The sequence below is a fragment of the Geotrypetes seraphini genome, chromosome 6 (assembly GCF_902459505.1).
Source record: "Geotrypetes seraphini chromosome 6, aGeoSer1.1, whole genome shotgun sequence".
NCBI classification, from domain to species: Eukaryota; Metazoa; Chordata; class Amphibia; order Gymnophiona; family Dermophiidae; genus Geotrypetes; species Geotrypetes seraphini.
Window position 1 is genome coordinate 97,880,969 of NC_047089.1, and position 19,314 is coordinate 97,900,282.

The 19,314-nt window shown below is 47.1% G+C and overlaps 1 protein-coding gene across 2 annotated transcripts; it reads right to left on the reverse strand.

Moving 5' to 3' along the window:
- Positions 1–296: 296 nt before the first annotated feature.
- On the reverse strand, positions 297–2,102 carry POU4F1 (POU class 4 homeobox 1). 2 transcript variants are annotated; one of them, XM_033950376.1, is made up of 3 exons: positions 1,843–2,102; positions 1,007–1,307; positions 297–973 (listed from the first exon to the last, which is right to left on the reverse strand). In XM_033950376.1, exons 1-3 carry the CDS (start codon positions 1,963–1,965, stop codon positions 297–299), a joined length of 1,101 nt encoding a protein of 366 aa, XP_033806267.1. In that variant the 5' UTR covers positions 1,966–2,102. The 2 variants fall into 2 exon arrangements, with proteins under 2 accessions (XP_033806267.1, XP_033806266.1); XM_033950375.1 differs by having other exon boundaries at positions 297–1,307.
- Positions 2,103–19,314: the final 17,212 nt, after the last annotated feature.

Sequence of the window (19,314 nt, forward strand, 5' to 3'; positions counted from 1 at the left end):
TTTTTATATGTTTCTATGTATCTATATAGATAGCTAAATCTCTTTCTCTCTCTAAATATATTTATGTGCATATATATATGCAGAGAGAATGCGAGAAAGAGCTGCAAATAGATATACAGTAGAAGGTTTCTTGCTCCCCAGGTAATACTTATTTTGTGTATATTTTTATAGAGTAACTTTTACCTGTAGAAGTCCTCTCCAAAACCCGAAAAATAAAAGCCAGAGAAGAAAACTGAAAGGAAGTGAAAGGGGGAGGAAACAAGAAGGGGAAGGGGGAAGTCAAAACGTGTCCGCTCTCAATAGGTGGCTGAGAATTTCATCCTTTTCTGCTTCTGTCTCTGATTACAAAACCACACGCGCACCACGTTCTTTTTCAAGTCCAGTTTCTCCGCGATCGCCGCGATCTTCTCCGACGAGGGCCTGGGCTGCACCGCGAAGTAAGCTTCGAGGGAGCGTTTCTCCGGGGCCGCAATCGAAGTCCTCTTGCGTTTCTTTTCGCCCCCATTGAAAAGTTCGGGCTTGTTCATTTTCTCGCGCTGGGCTCCCTCGGCCTCCTCCAGCCAGGCTTGCAGGATGGGCTTGAGGGCGATCATGTTGTTGTGGGACAGGGTGAGCGACTCGAACCTGCAGATGGTGCTCTGGCTCAGCGATCCCACGCCCGGGATCTTCAGGTTGGCCAGGGCCGAGCCCACGTCGGCCTGGGTCACCCCGAGCTTGATGCGGCGCTGTTTGAAGCGCTCGGCGAAGGCCTCCAGCTCGCGGGGGTCCGTGTCAGAGTCGCTGATGGGCCCCAGGCCCGCCGCTCCCACCGCCGCCGAGGCGGCCTGGGCCACCGAGCAGTGGTGAGCGGCCACCAAGCCCGGGTGCGACAGAGCCGAGCTCATGTTCATGGCAGCCGGGTGCGAGAGGTGGCCCAACCCGTGCATGTGCGAGTGCGGGTGGGCAGAGGTGGAGATCAGGCCCCCGCTTGTCCCTCCTCCGCCGCCACCCCCGCCGCCTCCCCCACCCGCTCCAGGTCCCTCGTGCCCCGCTCCGCTAGCCATCAGGGCGAGCGACGGGGAGGTGATGTGGTCCATGAGGTCACCGGGCTCCAGGGGCTGGTGGTGGTGGTGGTGATGGTGGTGGTGGTGGTGGGCCAGCGGCACGGTGGAGTTGGAAGTGCATGGCACGCTGTTCATGGTGTGGTAGGTGGCGTCCGGCTTGTACGGGTGACTCTTGCCTTGGGACACAGCGATGTCGACGGCTGCCAGAGCCTCCGCCCGGGCCAGCAGGGTCTCATCCAGGCTGGCGAAGATATTGCCCTGCAGCTGCGATCAGGGGAGCAGGGAGAGTGGAGGGGGAAGAAAGAGAAAAAAAAACAGTGAAAAGAAAGAGAGAGGCAGAGGAAGAAAAGATCAAAACAAGAACGAGAAAAGGGGAAGGCGAGGGGGGAAGAGAGAGAGAGAGAGAGAGTAAGAAGAAATGGATATGCAACTCTCAGTTGGGGAATTCTGTCAAGCACAGGACGCATCAAGAAAAAAAATCCTTTCACAGGCCGAGTCAGAAAAATTAATAAAGAAAGTGAATGGAGCCGGAGACTGGTGTGAAACACACGTTCAAAAAGAAAAAAAAAAAAAAGGGGGGGGGGAGAAAGATCACAGACGCTCAGATGATTGCAGAGGAAACACATGAAAAAAACATTAAGCGCGGCTTGTCAAAATGTGTCTGGCAGCCGTTCGGGAACTTTATTCTTGCTAATAATGCACATACATACATGCAGCGTGCAGGAAATCGAGTAAGGGGAAAGAGAGAGAGAGAGAGAGAAAAAAAAAAGTAAAGGTGTAAAAGAGAGAGATCACTTACCGGTGGAGTTGGCAGACAGGCTCTTCTGATTGCTTCAGAGCTGGAGTGCAAAGAGGTGTATTTGTGCTCAGGTAGGCTGGGATGCATGGCAAAGTGAGGCTGCTTGCTGTTCATGGACATCATCTTGAGGACTTTGCATGTAAATCCAAAAACACTCCTAAAGTATGAGCGAAAGTGTTCCTGTGAAGCTCTTGGCAGGAGATGAGCGAGCTCCCGTCGCTCTTTCGGCGGCGGCGGCGGTTCCCAGCTTCCCGTGACCGCACAGGAAGCCTCCCCCTCGCTCCTTGGTCTCACTTATCTGTCTGCTCTATCCCGCGACTGAGCCCGAGCCGCATTCTTACACCTGAGCCCCCCAGATCACATTGCCGTCGGCGCGCTGTTCTCGCGAGATGTCGTGGCTGGCGCGGCTTGATAGGTATCAGCAAGCTCTGCCTCGTTGCCTCTCTCGGGTCTGGCCGCTGTCACACAGTGCGAGAGCTTTTCTTACTAGAGTGACCCAGCGCGAGCGCTACACCTGTAGCTGTTGGGCATGCGTGCTGCGTGCACATTACCTTTCAGCGGCTGGAGTGTCAGGAAGCTGTTACAAAACTTATATGCATGCAGAAGACATAGCCCTTCTGTATCTCCCCTGATCCGTATAATATATTATGCACAACGGTGGTCTTTTTACTTAAAGATTGGTAGCTTCTCATAAGTACGTTGGTGACTGGCTAATAACATTTGGCAGCGATATTTGTTCCAAGTAATTACGATTCCATTAATTTCACTGTACTGTAATTATTTTGCACTACCGTTGCCTACATGCATTTTGGAGAGTTTTCCTATATATAGATAGATATAGATATTGATATATATCTCAATTTAGGTTGCACTGTTTTCAAATAACTCTTACGCACGTTTCTATCCGGAATTAATTGCCCCCCTCCCATCCATGAGAAAGTGCATTGAGCATTTCTGGACAATGAGTTGTTTTGCCTATAGGAGGGCAATCGGAATAGGCTGTGCATATGCCACAACATGCTATATGGCACAAACAGCTGCCTTGTATCAGTTTATCCGTTTATTTCACCTTAAATTTAAAACAAGAAAAAAATATTTATTCAGAAATCATAATGTCATGTACCTACTGGTGAAAATCTAATACAGTTTGTAAAAAAAATAAAATGAACACACCATGAAAATTACAGTATACTATATACAGTATAGCTTTGTACCCGCTTGGAAAAACTGTACCAGGGGAACCCTCCCCCCACACCCACACCCACTCCAAATGAATACATCACTTGAAGATTCAAAATATAACTCAGGAATTTGCTGTTATGGAATTCTTTTGCAGCCGAAATGCAAAAAAAAAATAAAATAATAATAACCGTGCTACTTGAATGGTCAGTGGTCTGATAAATCCGGCTTCTAAGAGCAGCATGGACGGGTAATCTAAGGAAGTTATTTCGAAGTTTGTATCAAGGACTGCAACATCAGTTAAGGTCCAAACACTGTTTAGATTTTCTAAATTTCTGCTGCAAGCCAGCGGTTCAAAGAAGAATGTTTTAAATTCCGTGCGCAAGGGAAGACTTAGCCATTACTGATTCCCTTGGGAAGCCCTGAACGCAACTTTATATGGATGAGAGAGAACCTGCTGAGTCTGCTGCATTTGTTTGGGAGGGGGAAACACATATTTTATTTAGGAAAATTATTGTTTAACGTCAAGATTGCAAACACTAATACCGTTATTGTGATAATAGCAACGAAAACGGACTGAACCATGCGGGCATCTGGTTCCCAGCTGTCACAGATAGTAAGTTAAGATAAGTGAAAAAGTGCAGGAGGATTATAAATGTCTTCAGATCAGCAACGGGACGACACAAAATATGATAAACTTAGCTATAGAAAACAGGGAACTATGAAATATTACAACCAATGAACTAGAGTAGTGGGGGGAGGGGGGAGGGGGAGAAAATGCTATAAGCAGGTGTCAGAAATAAAGTGCATTCACTTTTCCAGACGTCTGCGAAATGTTTCCTGTTTCCAAAGTACAACGTTCCACCCTTTCCACCCTACATTTAAATTTTCTGGTAACTCATTGAAACACTTCTGTAATCAAGGCTCACAGGGGAGGAATTTGAATCAGACTCAGATCTTTATCACAGACGCGTCCACACAATGGTTACAAGTCCGCTTTAGTTGCACCTTATTTTTATTGGTAGAATTGTTCTTTTTCAGTGAATATTCTGGCGAAGTTTACTCCAAGCCAGTCTCCCATTACAGTAGTGTACAGCTAGCCATTTCCATAAACCCTCCTGCTTTCCAAAAGCCATGTGAGTGAATGTACAGAATAGCTTTCCATGTACTAATGAAGTGTGTGTGTGGGGGGGGGGAGGGGGGGGTCTTACCTGAGCACAGATTTCTCATTGACTGCCTACAGGGCATAATAGTTGCTTATGTAGTCAAAGTGTAAAATGTTGGGCACTGAAGTCCTGGGCTGTTTTTGGGGTCCCCCATCCCCACTCCCCAACTTCCGTCCAATGCGACTAGCAAGATAGCCCGATCAGATCAAATAGTCCTCTCTCTCTCTCACACACACACTTTCTTGCCCATTTCCTTTTGACGGAGAGGTGCCAATAGCGAGCTGAGAGGAGTTCATTCTAGCCTCGTTTCCAGTGGCCTACGTTTTGCAAACTCTCCTACCCATTAGCCTGGCATCTTTCTGTCTCTGAAACTGCACTTGAATTATTTTATGCCGAGGAGGGAGAGATTGGCATATAGCCTAAATCCAAGCGAAGGTTTAAAAAAAAAAAAAATCCGTTATTTTCTGAAATAATAATTTAAAAAAAGTTAACAAGAACAAGAGAGATGCACCATCTCTGCAAAATCAAAGTATCTTTCGAGCTGGGTATAGTTGTCTTGTCATGAAACACATTGACCTGATTTATTATAAAATTTTAACGAAATCATGCATATTTTAACAGCCTTTAATCACTGCATGAAAATTTAATTCATGAACTGTAGCGCGTTTAAATAAATGAAGTGTTAATTCATTAGGATTAATTAATTTGTTAAAGGATTGTGCGCAAGGTTAAGGTGGAATTTGAAAACAGCCTTTTTTTTCTCTCCCCCACCTCGCTTCTTAAAGATCAGGGTCAGTTAATGATAAAATGCAGTGACTTTCCCTGATGCTTCTAAGAGCAAAAACCAGCTTACAAGTTAGTGGGGAAGCAACACAGCAGGGATAGGTAAACTTAATGCCCAGGTGAGCTTCAAGACACAATTAAAGCCCTACATACATTTTATTGTATGTTCACGCCACAAGGTTGTAGATCTGTGCGCTCAGCCCCAGGCTAGAGTCATTTGAACCAGCTTATTGTCTGCTGAGATAAAAGAAATCCCCTCCTAATTGGTTGTACAAACAAAAGTAAAATATGATCCAGAATGGCCTCCAGGCTAAATTTATTGTTCCATAAAGATGGTCCATTATGAGTACCTAAAATTCGGTTATATATTCTATATATAAGCAGATTCATACTAATTATGGTCTTATGGTCATAAAGTACTGCATCTTCCTAGCCTCCCTTCCCCCTCGGACTTCTGATACAGATATCTATACACTTTTCTAATAAAATAGTCAACCTGGCAAAAGAGCTTGACATACAACACACGCTGAATGCAATGACTTCTCTTGCATCGCACGAGTGATCAGGAGATTTCCATTCATTAAATAGAACAAATCAATTCGTCACTAAACGTGTTCGGTAGATCCCTGGAGAATTTCAGATACACTAATTCTTATTTACTTCTCACTCTAATCTTGTCTCTAACATTCCATCAAAAGAACGCTTCTCTTCCTACAATCAATAATAATAATAAAAATCTATATTTCAACTATTGTTGCAAAACTATAAACCGTAAATGATTCACTACAAGAAAGTTTACTACTTTCAACGTAAACAGTTCTCTTACGGGCAAAAAACCGAGTACAGGAAACAAACAAGCAAAAATACTGAGGGCACGTTTTATTCATTAATAATAATTTATTGTTTTTATATTCAAAGAAAGCCATCACTTAGACCAGGGATAGGGAACTCTGGTCCTTGAGAGCCGTATTCCAGTCGGGTTTTCAGGATTTCCCCAATGACTATGCAGGAGATCTATTTGCATGCACTGCTTTCAATGCATAGTCATTGGGGAAATCCTGAAAACCCGACTGGAATACAGCTCTGGAGGGCCGGAGTTCCCTATCCCTGACTTAGACCAACAGCTGCCCGGTACAAATCTACAGCAAATCCTCTCTAAGAAATGTTTTCAGACAAAAAAATCACTACATATTAAGAATCTATGGATACTTTGTAATTGGTTTATACGATGTTCATACATTACTGCCATTTTATTTTTACAGGCAAAAACCATGCTCCAGTCCAGATGGTTCTTTTCACTTATTTTTTTATGACTCCTGCTCCCTCCCCCAACCTACTGCAATATCAGCCCTGGGCCAGGGCCAAAACCAGGTAAGTGTGCAGGTAAGTCAGAACACTATAGGGCATAGTTATCAACCTGGGCTATCATTAAGACATGTTATTTTACCACTAACACCTGCTATTTTAACATCGGATCCATTTTATGCAATGAGACCTAGTCACCAGGGTTAACAGTAAAATAACACCCCTTAAGGGTAGTCCAGGTTAATAACTTCACATTTTCAGCAGGTTTTCAGATACAAATACAAAAAGAAAAACAACCTTCAGGTGAACATCTTGATATGTAAGGTAATTTTTCCATCAGGATCTGTTAAGTAAAGTAAATGTTGATTGGATTTGTGCTCCCCCCCCCCCCCCCCAGCCTAGACCAGAGGCTCTACCTAATCCTTAGGACACACCAAACCAATCAGGTTTTCAAGATATCCTTAATGAATTTGCAAGAAAATAGATTTATCAACAGTGGAGGAGGTAAATGCAAATATATATCATGAATTATGCAGTGTGGATAAGATGAAAACTTGACTGCCTGGGTGTGTTCTGAGGACTTTGTTGAGAACCGTTGCACTAGATTATGGGTTGTCCTCTCATCCACAAGGTGAAGGCAGACAAAATGCTGAAATCCCTCCAAGTAGAGATCAGTGGAATTTTTTTTTCCCTTACTGATATTGAATAAGATAGGAAGTCTTTCTTGGTTTTCTGGGGAAAATTTTATGTTATGTTAATTAGGTTTTCTATTTCACTTTACCTATTCAGTTCAAAGTCGGATTACATTACAAGAGGACAGTGCTTGAAATTCTTGTGACCAAATTTTCTTGTGCTTTTCAGGTAAAATTTCTGGGTGTCCCTCCCACTGCACCAAATAGCCTGTTTGCTTAGTTCACCTTGAATGTAATATAAAAATTAAGTTGTAAACTACAACCTCTTGCCTTTAAGTTCAATGCTAGTCATTTTAGCTCTGGCTTGGGAATGCTACTGAACATTTTCTGGTGGTGTTATCCCTACAATTAAGGCTAGGGAAAGAGCTAGTCTATAACCACAAAAACAAAAAAAAATATCCAAATAGTTGTATATGGAAAACTGGAAGCAGATAAGTGCTTCAGAAACATGACTACAGAGTTTGAGATAATGTCTTCAAATCTTTGAATAAAATCAGCCATGCCTGGAAGTTAAAATTTAACCTGTAAATTTAATGTTTTAGGATGTTTTCTTAGAAACTCAGTTATGCAAAAATGTTGAAAATGTTTTCCTATTGAATGGTTACAATTAGAAAGGACATATGATTAGTCAGTTTTACAAAATACTCTGAATAAATAAGCCCAAGAGCTAGTCTCGACGGGCGACCTTAACGCGGGGCTGGGTGGCCCGCTGAGTCGCCCGTGGGCTAGTTAGTCTAGAGGTAAGGTTGGGGTAGGTGGAGAGCTAGGAGATAGTGCGGCTGGGGCGGTCTGGGGTCGAGGGATCACCCCCCAATTGGTTAGTCGCGGCCGAGGGAGATTGTGGGTGGGAAGGGTTAAAGATCTGCTCTCGGAGGACTCTAACGGTTTTAGGTCCTCCGAGGCAGCTTTAGCACCACGTGTCGGTTTGCTCCAGAGAGCGCGGCCTATCTTGTGCTGAATCGGCAGCGTGATCGTTGGTGGCTGTCTGTGGGTCGGTCTTTCCTTCCTGATGGCGCGCGCACCTCCTACCGCCGCCACGGATCCAGTGGAGCTGTCCCTGTTAGCCGGCAACTCCTTCGACGAAGGAGACATGGCTCCGGTGAGTGCGGCTGCGGTTGGGGGCCGGACGTTGCCTCCTCGGCGCTCCCGTTCGGCTGCCCGAACGGCGATAGCGCTGGAGGTGGTGGGGGAGGTGCCGGTTGTTGGAGGGAGTGCGGGTTCGACCCGCAGGGGTAGGGGCCGTCTTCCTAGGTCGCGTTCGCGTGGTGGGGCCTTGGCAGGGAGGGCTGCAGTTGGATCCTTGCCTGCTGCTACTGCAGATCCTCGAGTGGTGTCTCAGGGGGCAGAGGAGGTGGCTGCAGGGCTGGTGGAGGACCGGAGTGGTTTGGGGGCTTCTCATTCCGGTGGGTGTGGGGACGTTGGGAGCGGGTTCCAGGAGGCTTCCATTCGCCCTTCCACTTCCGGTGCAGCCAGCGGCTCGCATGGGGGTGTGGCAGGCGGATGGTCCCCGTGGGGCATGTGGGGTTCTCCTTGGGTGATGGGCCCGTGGGCTTCGGTCCCCCCTTCTTTTCCGGGTGTGGCTCCTCCGTCGCCTTGGGCTTTAGGGGGCTTTAGATCCATGGTGGGGCAGCTGGTTCTGCGGGGCTAACTTACCCTCCTGCTGTTCAGGTTGCTGGCCCCTGTCCGGATTTCTTCCCACAGGCTGTCACCGCTGGAAGTGTTGCTGTGACCGGGACGTCTACTGCTGGACCTGCTCGTGAAGGACGTGCTGGAGCCTTGCGGATGAGCGTCGAGGAGCCTGACCGGACCACACAGCGTCCTGCTATGGTGGTTGCTACGGAAGGCACCGCTTCGGAAGCAGTTGGTGGCGGATGCGGACCTGGAGATGACCGGACTGAGGGTAACATGGCCCTAGGGGCTGGGGTTGATATCCGGGGTAAGCGGGGGAGGAAGAAGGGTAAGGGTAGAAAGCGCCATAGGGGCAGGGATTCTTCTTCATCCTCTTCCTCTTCTTTAACATCTTCTTCCTCTTCACTGTCGTCTACCTCTTCTGGGTCCCAGCGGAGGGTAGCGAGTGGGGGTCCGGTGCATGAGGGTGACGATCGGGGGGCTCCTGCATTAGTGGCGTTGTCAGAATTATGGGAGAAGGTCCCGCGGTCCCTGCGGCGTAAAATTAGGAGGCGTGCCTGTGTAGACATCTTTAAGTTTATGGAGGGTCGGGTTCGCAGTAGGAAGAAGAAGGGCAAGAAGGAGGGTGGAAAACCCAAGGTGGGTGCGGTTTCGCGGAATGTTCTCAATTGGACGCGTGCGTTCTTGCGGTTGGTCAGTGTATGGGGAAGGGAGAGATCCCAGGATTATGGCCTTTTACTGGCGTATGCGGACTCCATTTTGGATGCATGTCAGCGCTTTGGGGGTTGGGCGTGGCTGAATTACGACGAAGCGTTCCGTGACAAGATGGAAGAGAATCGGCACATGTCCTGGGGCACGCAGGACATTAATCTCTGGCTCACCCATATGGCAAAGCCGGGAGGTTCGGGTCCTGGAACTTTGGGTAAGCAGGTTCCGCAGGCGTCAGGGGGGGTGCGTTCCTTTCGTCCGCCCAGAAGTTCGGGTGTCGGGGGAGGTCCGGGTCTCTGCTGGCAGTTTAATAAATCGGTCTGCTCCTTTACCGACTGCCGTTTTCGTCACACCTGTTCTCTGTGCGGACAGGGTCACTCGGCCCTCAAGTGCCCCAAGAAGGGAGCCGGATTGCCTCCTGCCCCGGTTAAGTGAGTCTGGGTCCCGTGGGTTGCCCACCCCGGTTGTAGTGGGTGCCATGCGTCCGTGGCTGGCTCAGTATCGAGATTTGCGGGCGGCAGACGTTCTGTTGGGGGGGGTTTAGTGAGGGATTTGTGATACCTTATGTGCTGCCTTTAGCTAATGTTCAGGCTTCCAACGCTTCCTCCGTTTCTCACCTTCGGGTGGAGGTTCGCCGGAAGTTGACCGAGGAACTCGAGCTGGGGCGGGTTGCGGGGCCTTTTCGCGATCGCCCTTTTCCGGTGATGGTGCTGTCTCCCCTGGCGATCATACCTAAGAAGGAGCCGGGCAAATATCGTTTGATTCACAATTTGTCCAGGCCGGCTGGGCGTTCGGTGAATGATGGCATTCCGCGTGATCTCTGTTCGGTGCGCTATGCGTCCTTCGACAGTGCCCTCTGTCTCATTCGTAGGGTAGGCCCTTTGGCTTTGCTGGCGAAGGTGGACATTGAATCGGCTTTTCGGTTGTTGCCAGTTCACCCGTCCTCGTATCCTTTATTGGGTTTTAAGTTTGAGGGAGCCTTTTATTTTGATCGATGTCTGCCTATGGGGTGTTCCATTTCCTGCGCCTTTTTTGAATTGTTCAGTTCCTTTTTGCACTGGGTCACGGTACGGCGTGCTGGGAGGGACTCGGTAGTTCACTACTTGGATGATTTTCTTTTTGTAGGGAGTGCGAATTCGGGGGATTGCATGCTATTGAAGACCACTTTTGAGAACATGGCGGCGGAATTTGGGGTTCCTTTGTCAGCTGATAAGTCCGAGGGTCCTTCCACGTGTAAACTACAACCTCTTGCCTTTAAGTTCAATACTAGTCATTTTAGCTCTGGCTTGGGAATGCTACTGAACATTTTCTGGTGGTGTTATCCCTACAATTAAGGCTAGGGAAAAAGCTAGTCTATAACCACAAAAACAAAAAAAATATCCAAAAAGTTGTATATGGAAAACTGGAAGCAGATAATAGCTTCAGAAACATGACTACAGAGTTTGAGATCGACACTGTAGCGATGGTTACTCGGCTTCCGCAGGGTAAGGTTCGACAGTTGTTGGATTTGATATCTCTGGTGCGGAGTGCTCGCAAGCCTACTTTGCGGTTGGTACAGTCTCTGTTAGGGTCTCTTAACTTTGCCTGTTGGGTTTTGCCTATGGGTCGCCCCTTTTCTCGTCGCTTGGTGGTATCGACGGGGGGTGTTCGAGACCGCCGACACTTTGTGCGGATTTCAGCTGGGATTCGGGCTGATATGCGGATGTGGTCCCTTTTTCTTGAGCGCTTCAATGGATCGCTTCCCATTCAACTGCCAGAGGTTACTAATTTGGATCTCGAACTGCAATCGGACGCGGTGGGTGGTGTCATAAGAACATAAGAACATAAGAACTGCCATCTCCGGATCAGACCCATGGTCCATCGAGTCCGGCGATCCGCACACGCGGAGGCCCAGTCAGGTATACACCTGATGTAGTTTTAGTCACCCATATCCCTCTATGCCTCTCATAAGGAGATGTGTATCTAATTTGCCTTTGAATCCCAGCACAGTGGATTCCTTAATAACCTCCTTTGGGAGAGCATTCCAGGCGTCTACCACTCGCTGCGTAAAACAGTACTTCCTGACATTTGTCCTGGACTTGTCCCCCCTTAGCTTCAAACCATGTCCTCTTGTCCGTGTCGCGTTGGACAATGTAAATAATTTATTTTCCTGCTCTATTTTATCGATGCCTTTCAGCATTTTGAACGTCTCGATCATGTCCCCTCGCAGCCTCCTCTTCTCAAGGGAGAACAGTCCCAGTTTCTTGAGTCGTTCCTCATATTCCAAGTTCTCCATACCTCTTATTAACTTCGTTGCTCGTCTCTGCACCCTCTCCAACAGTTTTATATCCTTCTTTAGGTTGGGAGACCAATGTTGGACACAGTATTCCAAGTGTGGTCTGACCATTGCTCTATAAAGCGGCATTATGACTTTCTCCGATCTACTCGTGATTCCTTTCTTTATCATGCCTAACATTCTGTTTGCTTTCTTTGCCGCTGCCGCGCATTGTGCCGAGGGCTTCAGGGTCCTATCTATCAGTACACCCAGGTCCTTTTCTTGTTCGCTCTTACCCAGAGTTGCGCCTGACATTCTATACTCGTATTCCTTATTCTTACTACCTAAATGCATTACTTTGCATTTCTCCACGTTGAACTTCATCTGCCATTGCTCTGCCCATTTCTCTAACTGATACAAGTCGCTTTGGAGTTCCTCGCTATCCTCCTGCGATCTGATTGCCCGGCATAGCTTTGTGTCGTCTGCAAACTTAATGATCTCACTGGATATTCCGTCTTCCAGGTCATTGATATAAATATTAAATAGGATTGGCCCAAGCACTGAGCCCTGGGGTGTCAGTTTCGGTCTTTATTTCCAGGGCGATTGGTGTGCGGCGGCTTGGCCGGAGGCTTGGCATCAGGCTGGACTTACCCGTAATGTCACTCTGCTAGAGCTTTTTCCGTTGCTGGTGGCTTGTGAGCTATGGCCGGACAGGTTGCGGAACAGGCGAGTTGTGTTTTGGTGTGACAATATGGGGGTGGTAGAAGTGGTCAACCGGCAGACGGCAAAATGCTTACGGGTGACTGCGTTGATGCGCGAGCTTGTCGTGCGCTGTTTGCATCTTAACCTGTTCATTCGGGCGCGGCACGTTCCTGGGGTGCAAAACAGACTTGCTGATGCTCTTTCTCGTTTTTGCTTTTTGCAGTTTCGTCAGCTGGTGCCGGAAGCGCGGATGGTGGGATCGCAGATGCCGGAGCGTTTGTGGAGCCTGGTGGAGAACGGATCTGGTGCTTATTACAACGCTCCGTAGCCCCGTCTACGTGGGCCCGCTACAATCGTGGTTTTGTAACGGTGTCTGGTTTTCTTCGGTCTCGGGGATGGACCCCTGGACCAGTGTCTGAGATATTGCTGGCGGACTTCCTGGCCTCATCACAGCTACGGGGCTGTTCACGGAGTGCGGCGGCGTGTCATCTTGCGGGCTTCGCATTCTTTTGCAGGGCCCTCGGTTGGTCCTGCCCTTCGTCGGGGTTTTTGCCGCGTCGGATGTTGGCGGCCTGGGGTAGGATGGCTCCGCGGGTGCCTGACTCCCGTCTGCCTATTACCCATGAGTTGTTGGTGAATCTTGTCAATGTGTTGTCTCGGGTGACGAGCTCCGGTTTTGAGGCATGTTTGTTTCGGGCAGCTTTCTCCTTATCCTTTTTTGGAGTGCTGCGTGTGGGTGAGCTGCTTGTCCATCCGTCGGATGTTCAGGGTCTGCGTGGCCTGCTGCGTAGTCAGGTGTGTATCTCCGGGCACACATTGCGAGTATTTATTGCTCGCTCTAAGGCGGATCAGCTGGGCAGGGGGCGCACGTTGATCCTGCATCAGGTGGAGGGTTGTACGTCCTGCCCCGTCCGATCACTGGATGCCTATATGGCGGTCCGTCCTCAATCTGCATTGGCGTTGTTGGTGCATGAAGATGGCGCTTTTCTCTCACGGTATCAGTTCCTGGCAGTGTTGAGTCTAGCTCTGGGTTTGTGTGGTGAGGACCTGGCTAGTTACGGCACTCATTCCTTTCGCATTGGGGCGGCTACCAGTGCGTTTGTGGCGGGGGTTCCTGATGCGGTCATTCGACATTTGGGTAGGTGGTCGTCTGATGCGTATTGTGGTTATATTCATCCGTCGGGGTCGGCTCGTGGTAATTCTCAGTTGAGCGGATTGGATTAGCGGGGAGTTCTGGGTTGTGTATGTCCAGGGAGGTGGAATGTTGTGGGTTACTTGTTTGGGGATGGTTTAGGAGGTGGGGGTTTGGGGGGGGTCACTGCATGGTCCCCTTCATACTAACTTTCTGGTTTGGTGGTCTGTGATTTACTTGCGGGGTTTGCCTTGCAGGTGCTGTGCAGCGGGTCCTGTCTGTTTGGATTATCGGACATTCCTTCGTCCATTGGGCTGGGGAGCGTGCCGTTGTCCAGCCCGGCGGTCAACACTTGGGCCTTGGGCGTCGCGGAGTGTTTGTCTCTTGGTGGGGGCAGAGGGGCATGCGCTGGCACCAGTTGCTCCCTCTGCTGAACGATCTTCGGCGGCGTCCTCGTCGTCCGGATCTGTTGCTCCTTCACCTGGGGGGCAATGATGTCGATGCCCTTAGCGGCAAACATCTTCTTGACATGGTCATTGGGGATGGCACAGGGTTGGTTCCCCGAGGCGCAGTTGGTTTGGTCGGATATCATTCCTTGGCCGGCCCGATTGGCGTCTCGGCGTTGGACCAGAGGGCTCGCCAAGGTTAATCGGCAGGTGGGTAGATGGGTGGAGTCTAGGGGTGGTATTCAGATTAGACACGATTGGGTGGATGTGTCTTGTTCTGGGTTGTACTACAGGGATCGGGTCCATCTGTCTGATATTGGTTGGGATTTGTTGTTAGATGACTTCGCCTCCTGTTGCGAGTGAGTGTTGGTCTCCTAGCCGCAGCTCTGTTTCTTGTGGGGGGGGGGGCCTGTAACTGGTTACAGGCCTGTGGCGGTATCCCGAGCTACTGGCTACTGGGCTCATCAAGGGATGAGCGGTGGGCCAGCTGGGAGCTGTGCCTGGTGGGTCGGATGACCCTGGATAATGGGGCATGTGTGGGACATGCCACCCCTCGGACCCTTGCTTAGATGGCGGGGTCGGGGGCCAATTACATCAGATGGTAGCTCGGGATCAGGTCACAATGGTGATACCATTGTTTTGGGGTTATTGTTAATGTATTGTTTATGGCTGTTAATTTATATATATTTAATTATGTTAAAATGTTATATGAATATGTTTACTGTTCAATAAACAGGGCTGCGGCCAGGTGTTTTACCAACTAAGGTGTATTTGTCTCCTTGAGATAGGAAAAGGGGATGTTGAGAGGGGGGGGTAAAGCGTTATAAGGAAGTCCAGATACTCCAGATACCGCTGTTAATAGCATAATATATAACACATTCTCACCACAGTCTTACTTTCAGTTCCTCCTATACCAATTACTGGAGGTTTTCCATTTCATGTGAATGCAAATCATTGTAACTGAGTCCCCAAGTTATTTAATATTAGGATTTCTGAAGCCTAAAGTGACAATGGTGGCTATTTTAAAAGCCCTATTCATGATTTGCACATGTAAATATATGCAGATCACATAGCACATACATTATCCACCTTGAGTAAAGCACAGTTACTTACTTGTAATGGTGTTATCCAAAGACAACAAACAAATATTCTCACATGTGGGGGTGGTCATCTACAGAACCTAGCACAGACCATCCAAAGTGAATTGTCACTTTAAAAACTAAAAAAGACTGTACCTACACAGGTGCCTTCCTGCCCGCTACCAGCTCATGGAGCTACTGGTATATGAAGGGGGATTCCTAGTTTTTGAGCAAAGTTTCTTTCACAAGATTGTATAGAAGAACTTTCAGGATGTGTTTTGGTCTTTATAGTCAAGTGTCTCCCTGTATTCTGCACAGAGTTCTGTTTCAGACTCCATTCAATTTGGAAGATCCTGCTCCATTTGCCTTATAAATTTGGTAAAGGTTAGGCTGGCAGGTGGAAGTCTGATCAGGCAGTGAAGCTGAATCTGAAAGACTGTCATCCAATAATGTCAGAGCTGCTAGAAACAGGAAGAGACAAGTCAGAATCATAGTCTTCATCATAATACCCCATAGACCTGGAACAGTGGTGAGAGCGACAAGGGGAGCGTCTGGCAAGAAGTTTGGTTTTGCTTTGATATCTAGGAGTAGAGCTGCAACCCCAGGGGGAGCATCAATTAGAGAGTTGCACAGGGACAGAAATCCCACCCGTCCCTGCCAGGATCCTCTCCGTCCCCACCCGTGCCCGCCAGGATCCTCTCCGTCCCCACCCATCCCCGCAAGGAATTACCTCCATCCCCACCTGTCCCCATATAAAGCAGCAATTACTTCTTTTTTATTTTTATTTTATTTTATATTTATCAAATTTTACATTTTATAAATCAAGTATCCACTTGTACAGAAAGTTGAAGAAAAGCAGGAAAATATTACTCATAGGTAAAATACATAATAATCAACTAAATAAAAATAAATGTTTAGCTTAAATTCAGCTCAAGTCCTCTAAATTAGATCCAAGAAGGATGAGGCGGACATATTAACAGATACTAACAAATATCAATTCAAATATTAGGAAAACAAAGTCCCTTAGCTGAGGAAGGATATCATTTATTCAATTACACCTCTCTTGATTTCCCTTCATCCAGTCGAGTTCCTGCCAGAAAAGCTGTCAACTGGAATGGCTCAAAGAATACATATTTCTTCATATGGTACTGTATTACACATTTACAAGGGTGTCGTAGGAAAAAAGTCCCTCCAAGAGATATAACACCTGGCTTCATCAAAAGAAATTCTCGCCTTCTTCTCTGGGTTTCCCGTGCCAAATCTGGGAACACTAATATTTTATGTCCAAGAAATTCTTTCATTTTATTTCTAAAGTACAATCTAAGCCAGTGTTTTTCAACCTTTTTTGGGCAAAGGCACACTTGTTTCATGAAAAAAATCACGAGGCACACCACCATTAGAAAATGTTAAAAAATTTAACTCTCTGCCTATATTGACTATATATAAAGTAATTCTCTTGAATAGGAATCAAATAAACACAAAGAAAGTATTTTATAATTACTTTATTATGAAATAAAAATTATAAAAATTATAAAATACTTTATTCAGTGCGAAACCTGGGCCTGTTTGGCTGAACACAAAGCTGATATTCTGGCTGGAATCGAAGAAAGACACACACGTAGCTCTTCGTCAACAGCTCTCAGTCTCTCTCTGTATTTGGTTTTTATAGCATACAAAAATAGACAAATATCCTCCATCCTTTTTATTAAACCACAATAGCAGTTTTTAGCGCAGGGAGCTGCGCTGAATGTCCAGCGCTGCTCTTGACGCTCATAGGCTCCCTGCGCTAAAAACCACTATTGCGGTTTAGTAAAAGGGGACCATATTGTAAAATATAGACAGCAGATATAAATTCAGAACTGTGCATAGTAAGTGAAGGGAAGTTTTCATCTCTGGGAATTTACCCAGTTAACTATTAAGTTATTTGGGCAAATTCCTTTGAAAACTGTGGTAATACTGCCTCCACTTTGCTAAATTTAAAATAAAATCATTTTTCCTACCTTGTTTGGTGATTTCTTCTTCTGACTGTGCATCCAATCTTTCTTCCCTTCTATCAGCCTGTATGCTTTCTCTCCTCCACACCTCATTCCCTCCCCCAACTTTTTCTTCCTCTCTCCCTGACCTTTCTTTCTTTTTTTCTGTTTCTCTTCTTTCCTTCTGTCTCCCTGCCTGCCCCCTTTCTTTCTTTCTCCCTGCCATTCCCCAAGCCACTGCCACTGCCGCTGCCATCGGGGAACAGGACCCACCAATGGATAATAGGCCCCAAAGCCGACGCCGACGCATGCTCTCCCTGACGTCAATTCTGCAATCGGAGAGGAAGTTCCGCCCAGCCAGGCAGCGATTGGCTGGCCTGAACTTCCTCTCCAACTGCAGAATTGACGTCGGGGAGAAGAAGACTTATCGGCTCGATAGATTAGATCGCCAAGACAAAGTGAGTCCTGGGTGATCGACTCACTTTGCCTTGGCGAGCTACTGGCGCCCCTGCCAGCTCCGGGCCCGGCGGCCCTGCGGCACACCAGGCAACATCTCGCGGCACACTAGTGTGCCGCGGAACAGCGGTTGAAAAACACTGATCTAAGCAACCAGTTTTTATCTGGCGCAAGAGCCACCATAAGAAGCAATGGTGCCGGAGATGCAAGCTCTCTGTCCGAAAGTTCCAAGATTGCTGAAACATTAAGTGGTTGATTGTCCTCCTGTTGTTTAAGTGGTAATTTAGTAGTTTTCATTGGTAGGTAATATACTTGTGTAGCAATTACTTCTGACAGGATCATCAATTCCACAGTTTCTTTTGTGCTTGCGCTGCTGTTTTCCTTGTGGAATCTCTTTGGTGGAACCCTTTTTTGTTTTCTGTTCAGGTAATTAACTTATAAACCCCCTCTTTTACTAAGGCTGACATGTCCATTATATTATATGGACGAACCCTGCTTCCAAAGCCTTCCATTCCCGTGAGAGTTCCGTGGGCCAGAGGGGGTCCCCGTGGGAGTCCCGTGGGTTAGAGGGGATTCTCACGATCCCCGTTCCTGTGCAGACCTCTAGCGTCAATGAGAACATCTTGAAGTCTGTCAGGAGGAGTGTTGAGAGTCAGAAGATACACTCCGGCCTCCCAAAGATGATGTGGCTATAGACGCAGGTGATAGGCATGTGCTATCTGTGTCTTTATTAAGCGCATGTAACACATGTGCAAGAGTCTGAGAGCATTGGTCTATGGTATCTCTCTTACCTTGCTTGGCTCAAGTTAGGATAACTACTGCATAAAAAATAAAAATAAAATAACTTTCCATCAACTTTCAAGGACCAATCACATCAAAGAATGATGCTTGTCTGGGCGGTTGTTTCCTTCCACACACAGATGCTCATAACATTGATAGACTTTTGTGTAAGCAATATACATGTAATCTATTCTAGTGTATACTTATGAAGGGAATTTTTAGAATTAATGTACAATTTGGGAATATCTTGTGGCACACCCAGAATCTCTTTGGGGCACACCATTGTATCTTTGCACACAGTTTGAGAGACACTGTTCTAGAGGGAGAAGAGCAGATTCTCTCAAAAAAGAAAACACATAACTAGCCAGTAGTTATTTACCTGACCACCAGGGAGACATAAAGCCCAAAATACACTACCTCCACCTGGAAGTTTGGTGCAGGGCACACAGTTTTTAAATGCCAAAGCAAACTGGTTAGAGAGGGACATAAGGGACTGGGAACAGAGAAAGGAACTCACAGGGCTGAAGAACACTGAAGTTGATCTGCCTGAGTCCATGGAGGTTGAAGATTACAGAGAGAAGACTCAAGCCTCTGAGAGCCGCACAGCTCAACCTATGGAACAGGAAATGGGCTCTGACCTGCTGAGCGATGATGTGTAAAGCATGGACACCAGTTAAGGAATAAAGGCAAGTGAGATTTCATCATTTATTACCTGACCAGTGAATACAGTTGTTTTTGAAAGGGACTCTTTTGCTGGTTTGGGAACAATGAGACTTTTTTGTTTGCCACAAGGATTGAAAGAAGCGTTTTGAAAGTTTTCTCTTTGGAACCGAGATATCTGGTACAGCTAAGGGTTGGGAGATTCCATGATGCCAGGGTGGGTTTTGCAGGTTTAATTGTTTAAATTTTATCTTGCAGACTTGTAACTCTCCTTCCAGTGAGAGCACCAGGGCTGGTATGAGCTGTTTCAATTGGTGAAAAGAAAGAAGGATTTCATGGGATTACTCTCTGTGAGAAATTGCCTGAGAAGTGAATTACTCTGAAGGAATGTACTGTATGAATTTGAACTTTCTGTTTGGTTTTTTTGGTGAGAAACAGTGCCCCTACAAATGGTGAGCACAGTATTGCTTGCTACTGTTTCCTTTTGAAGTGAAAGAAGCTTAAAGAAACCCTCTTGTTTTTCATTGA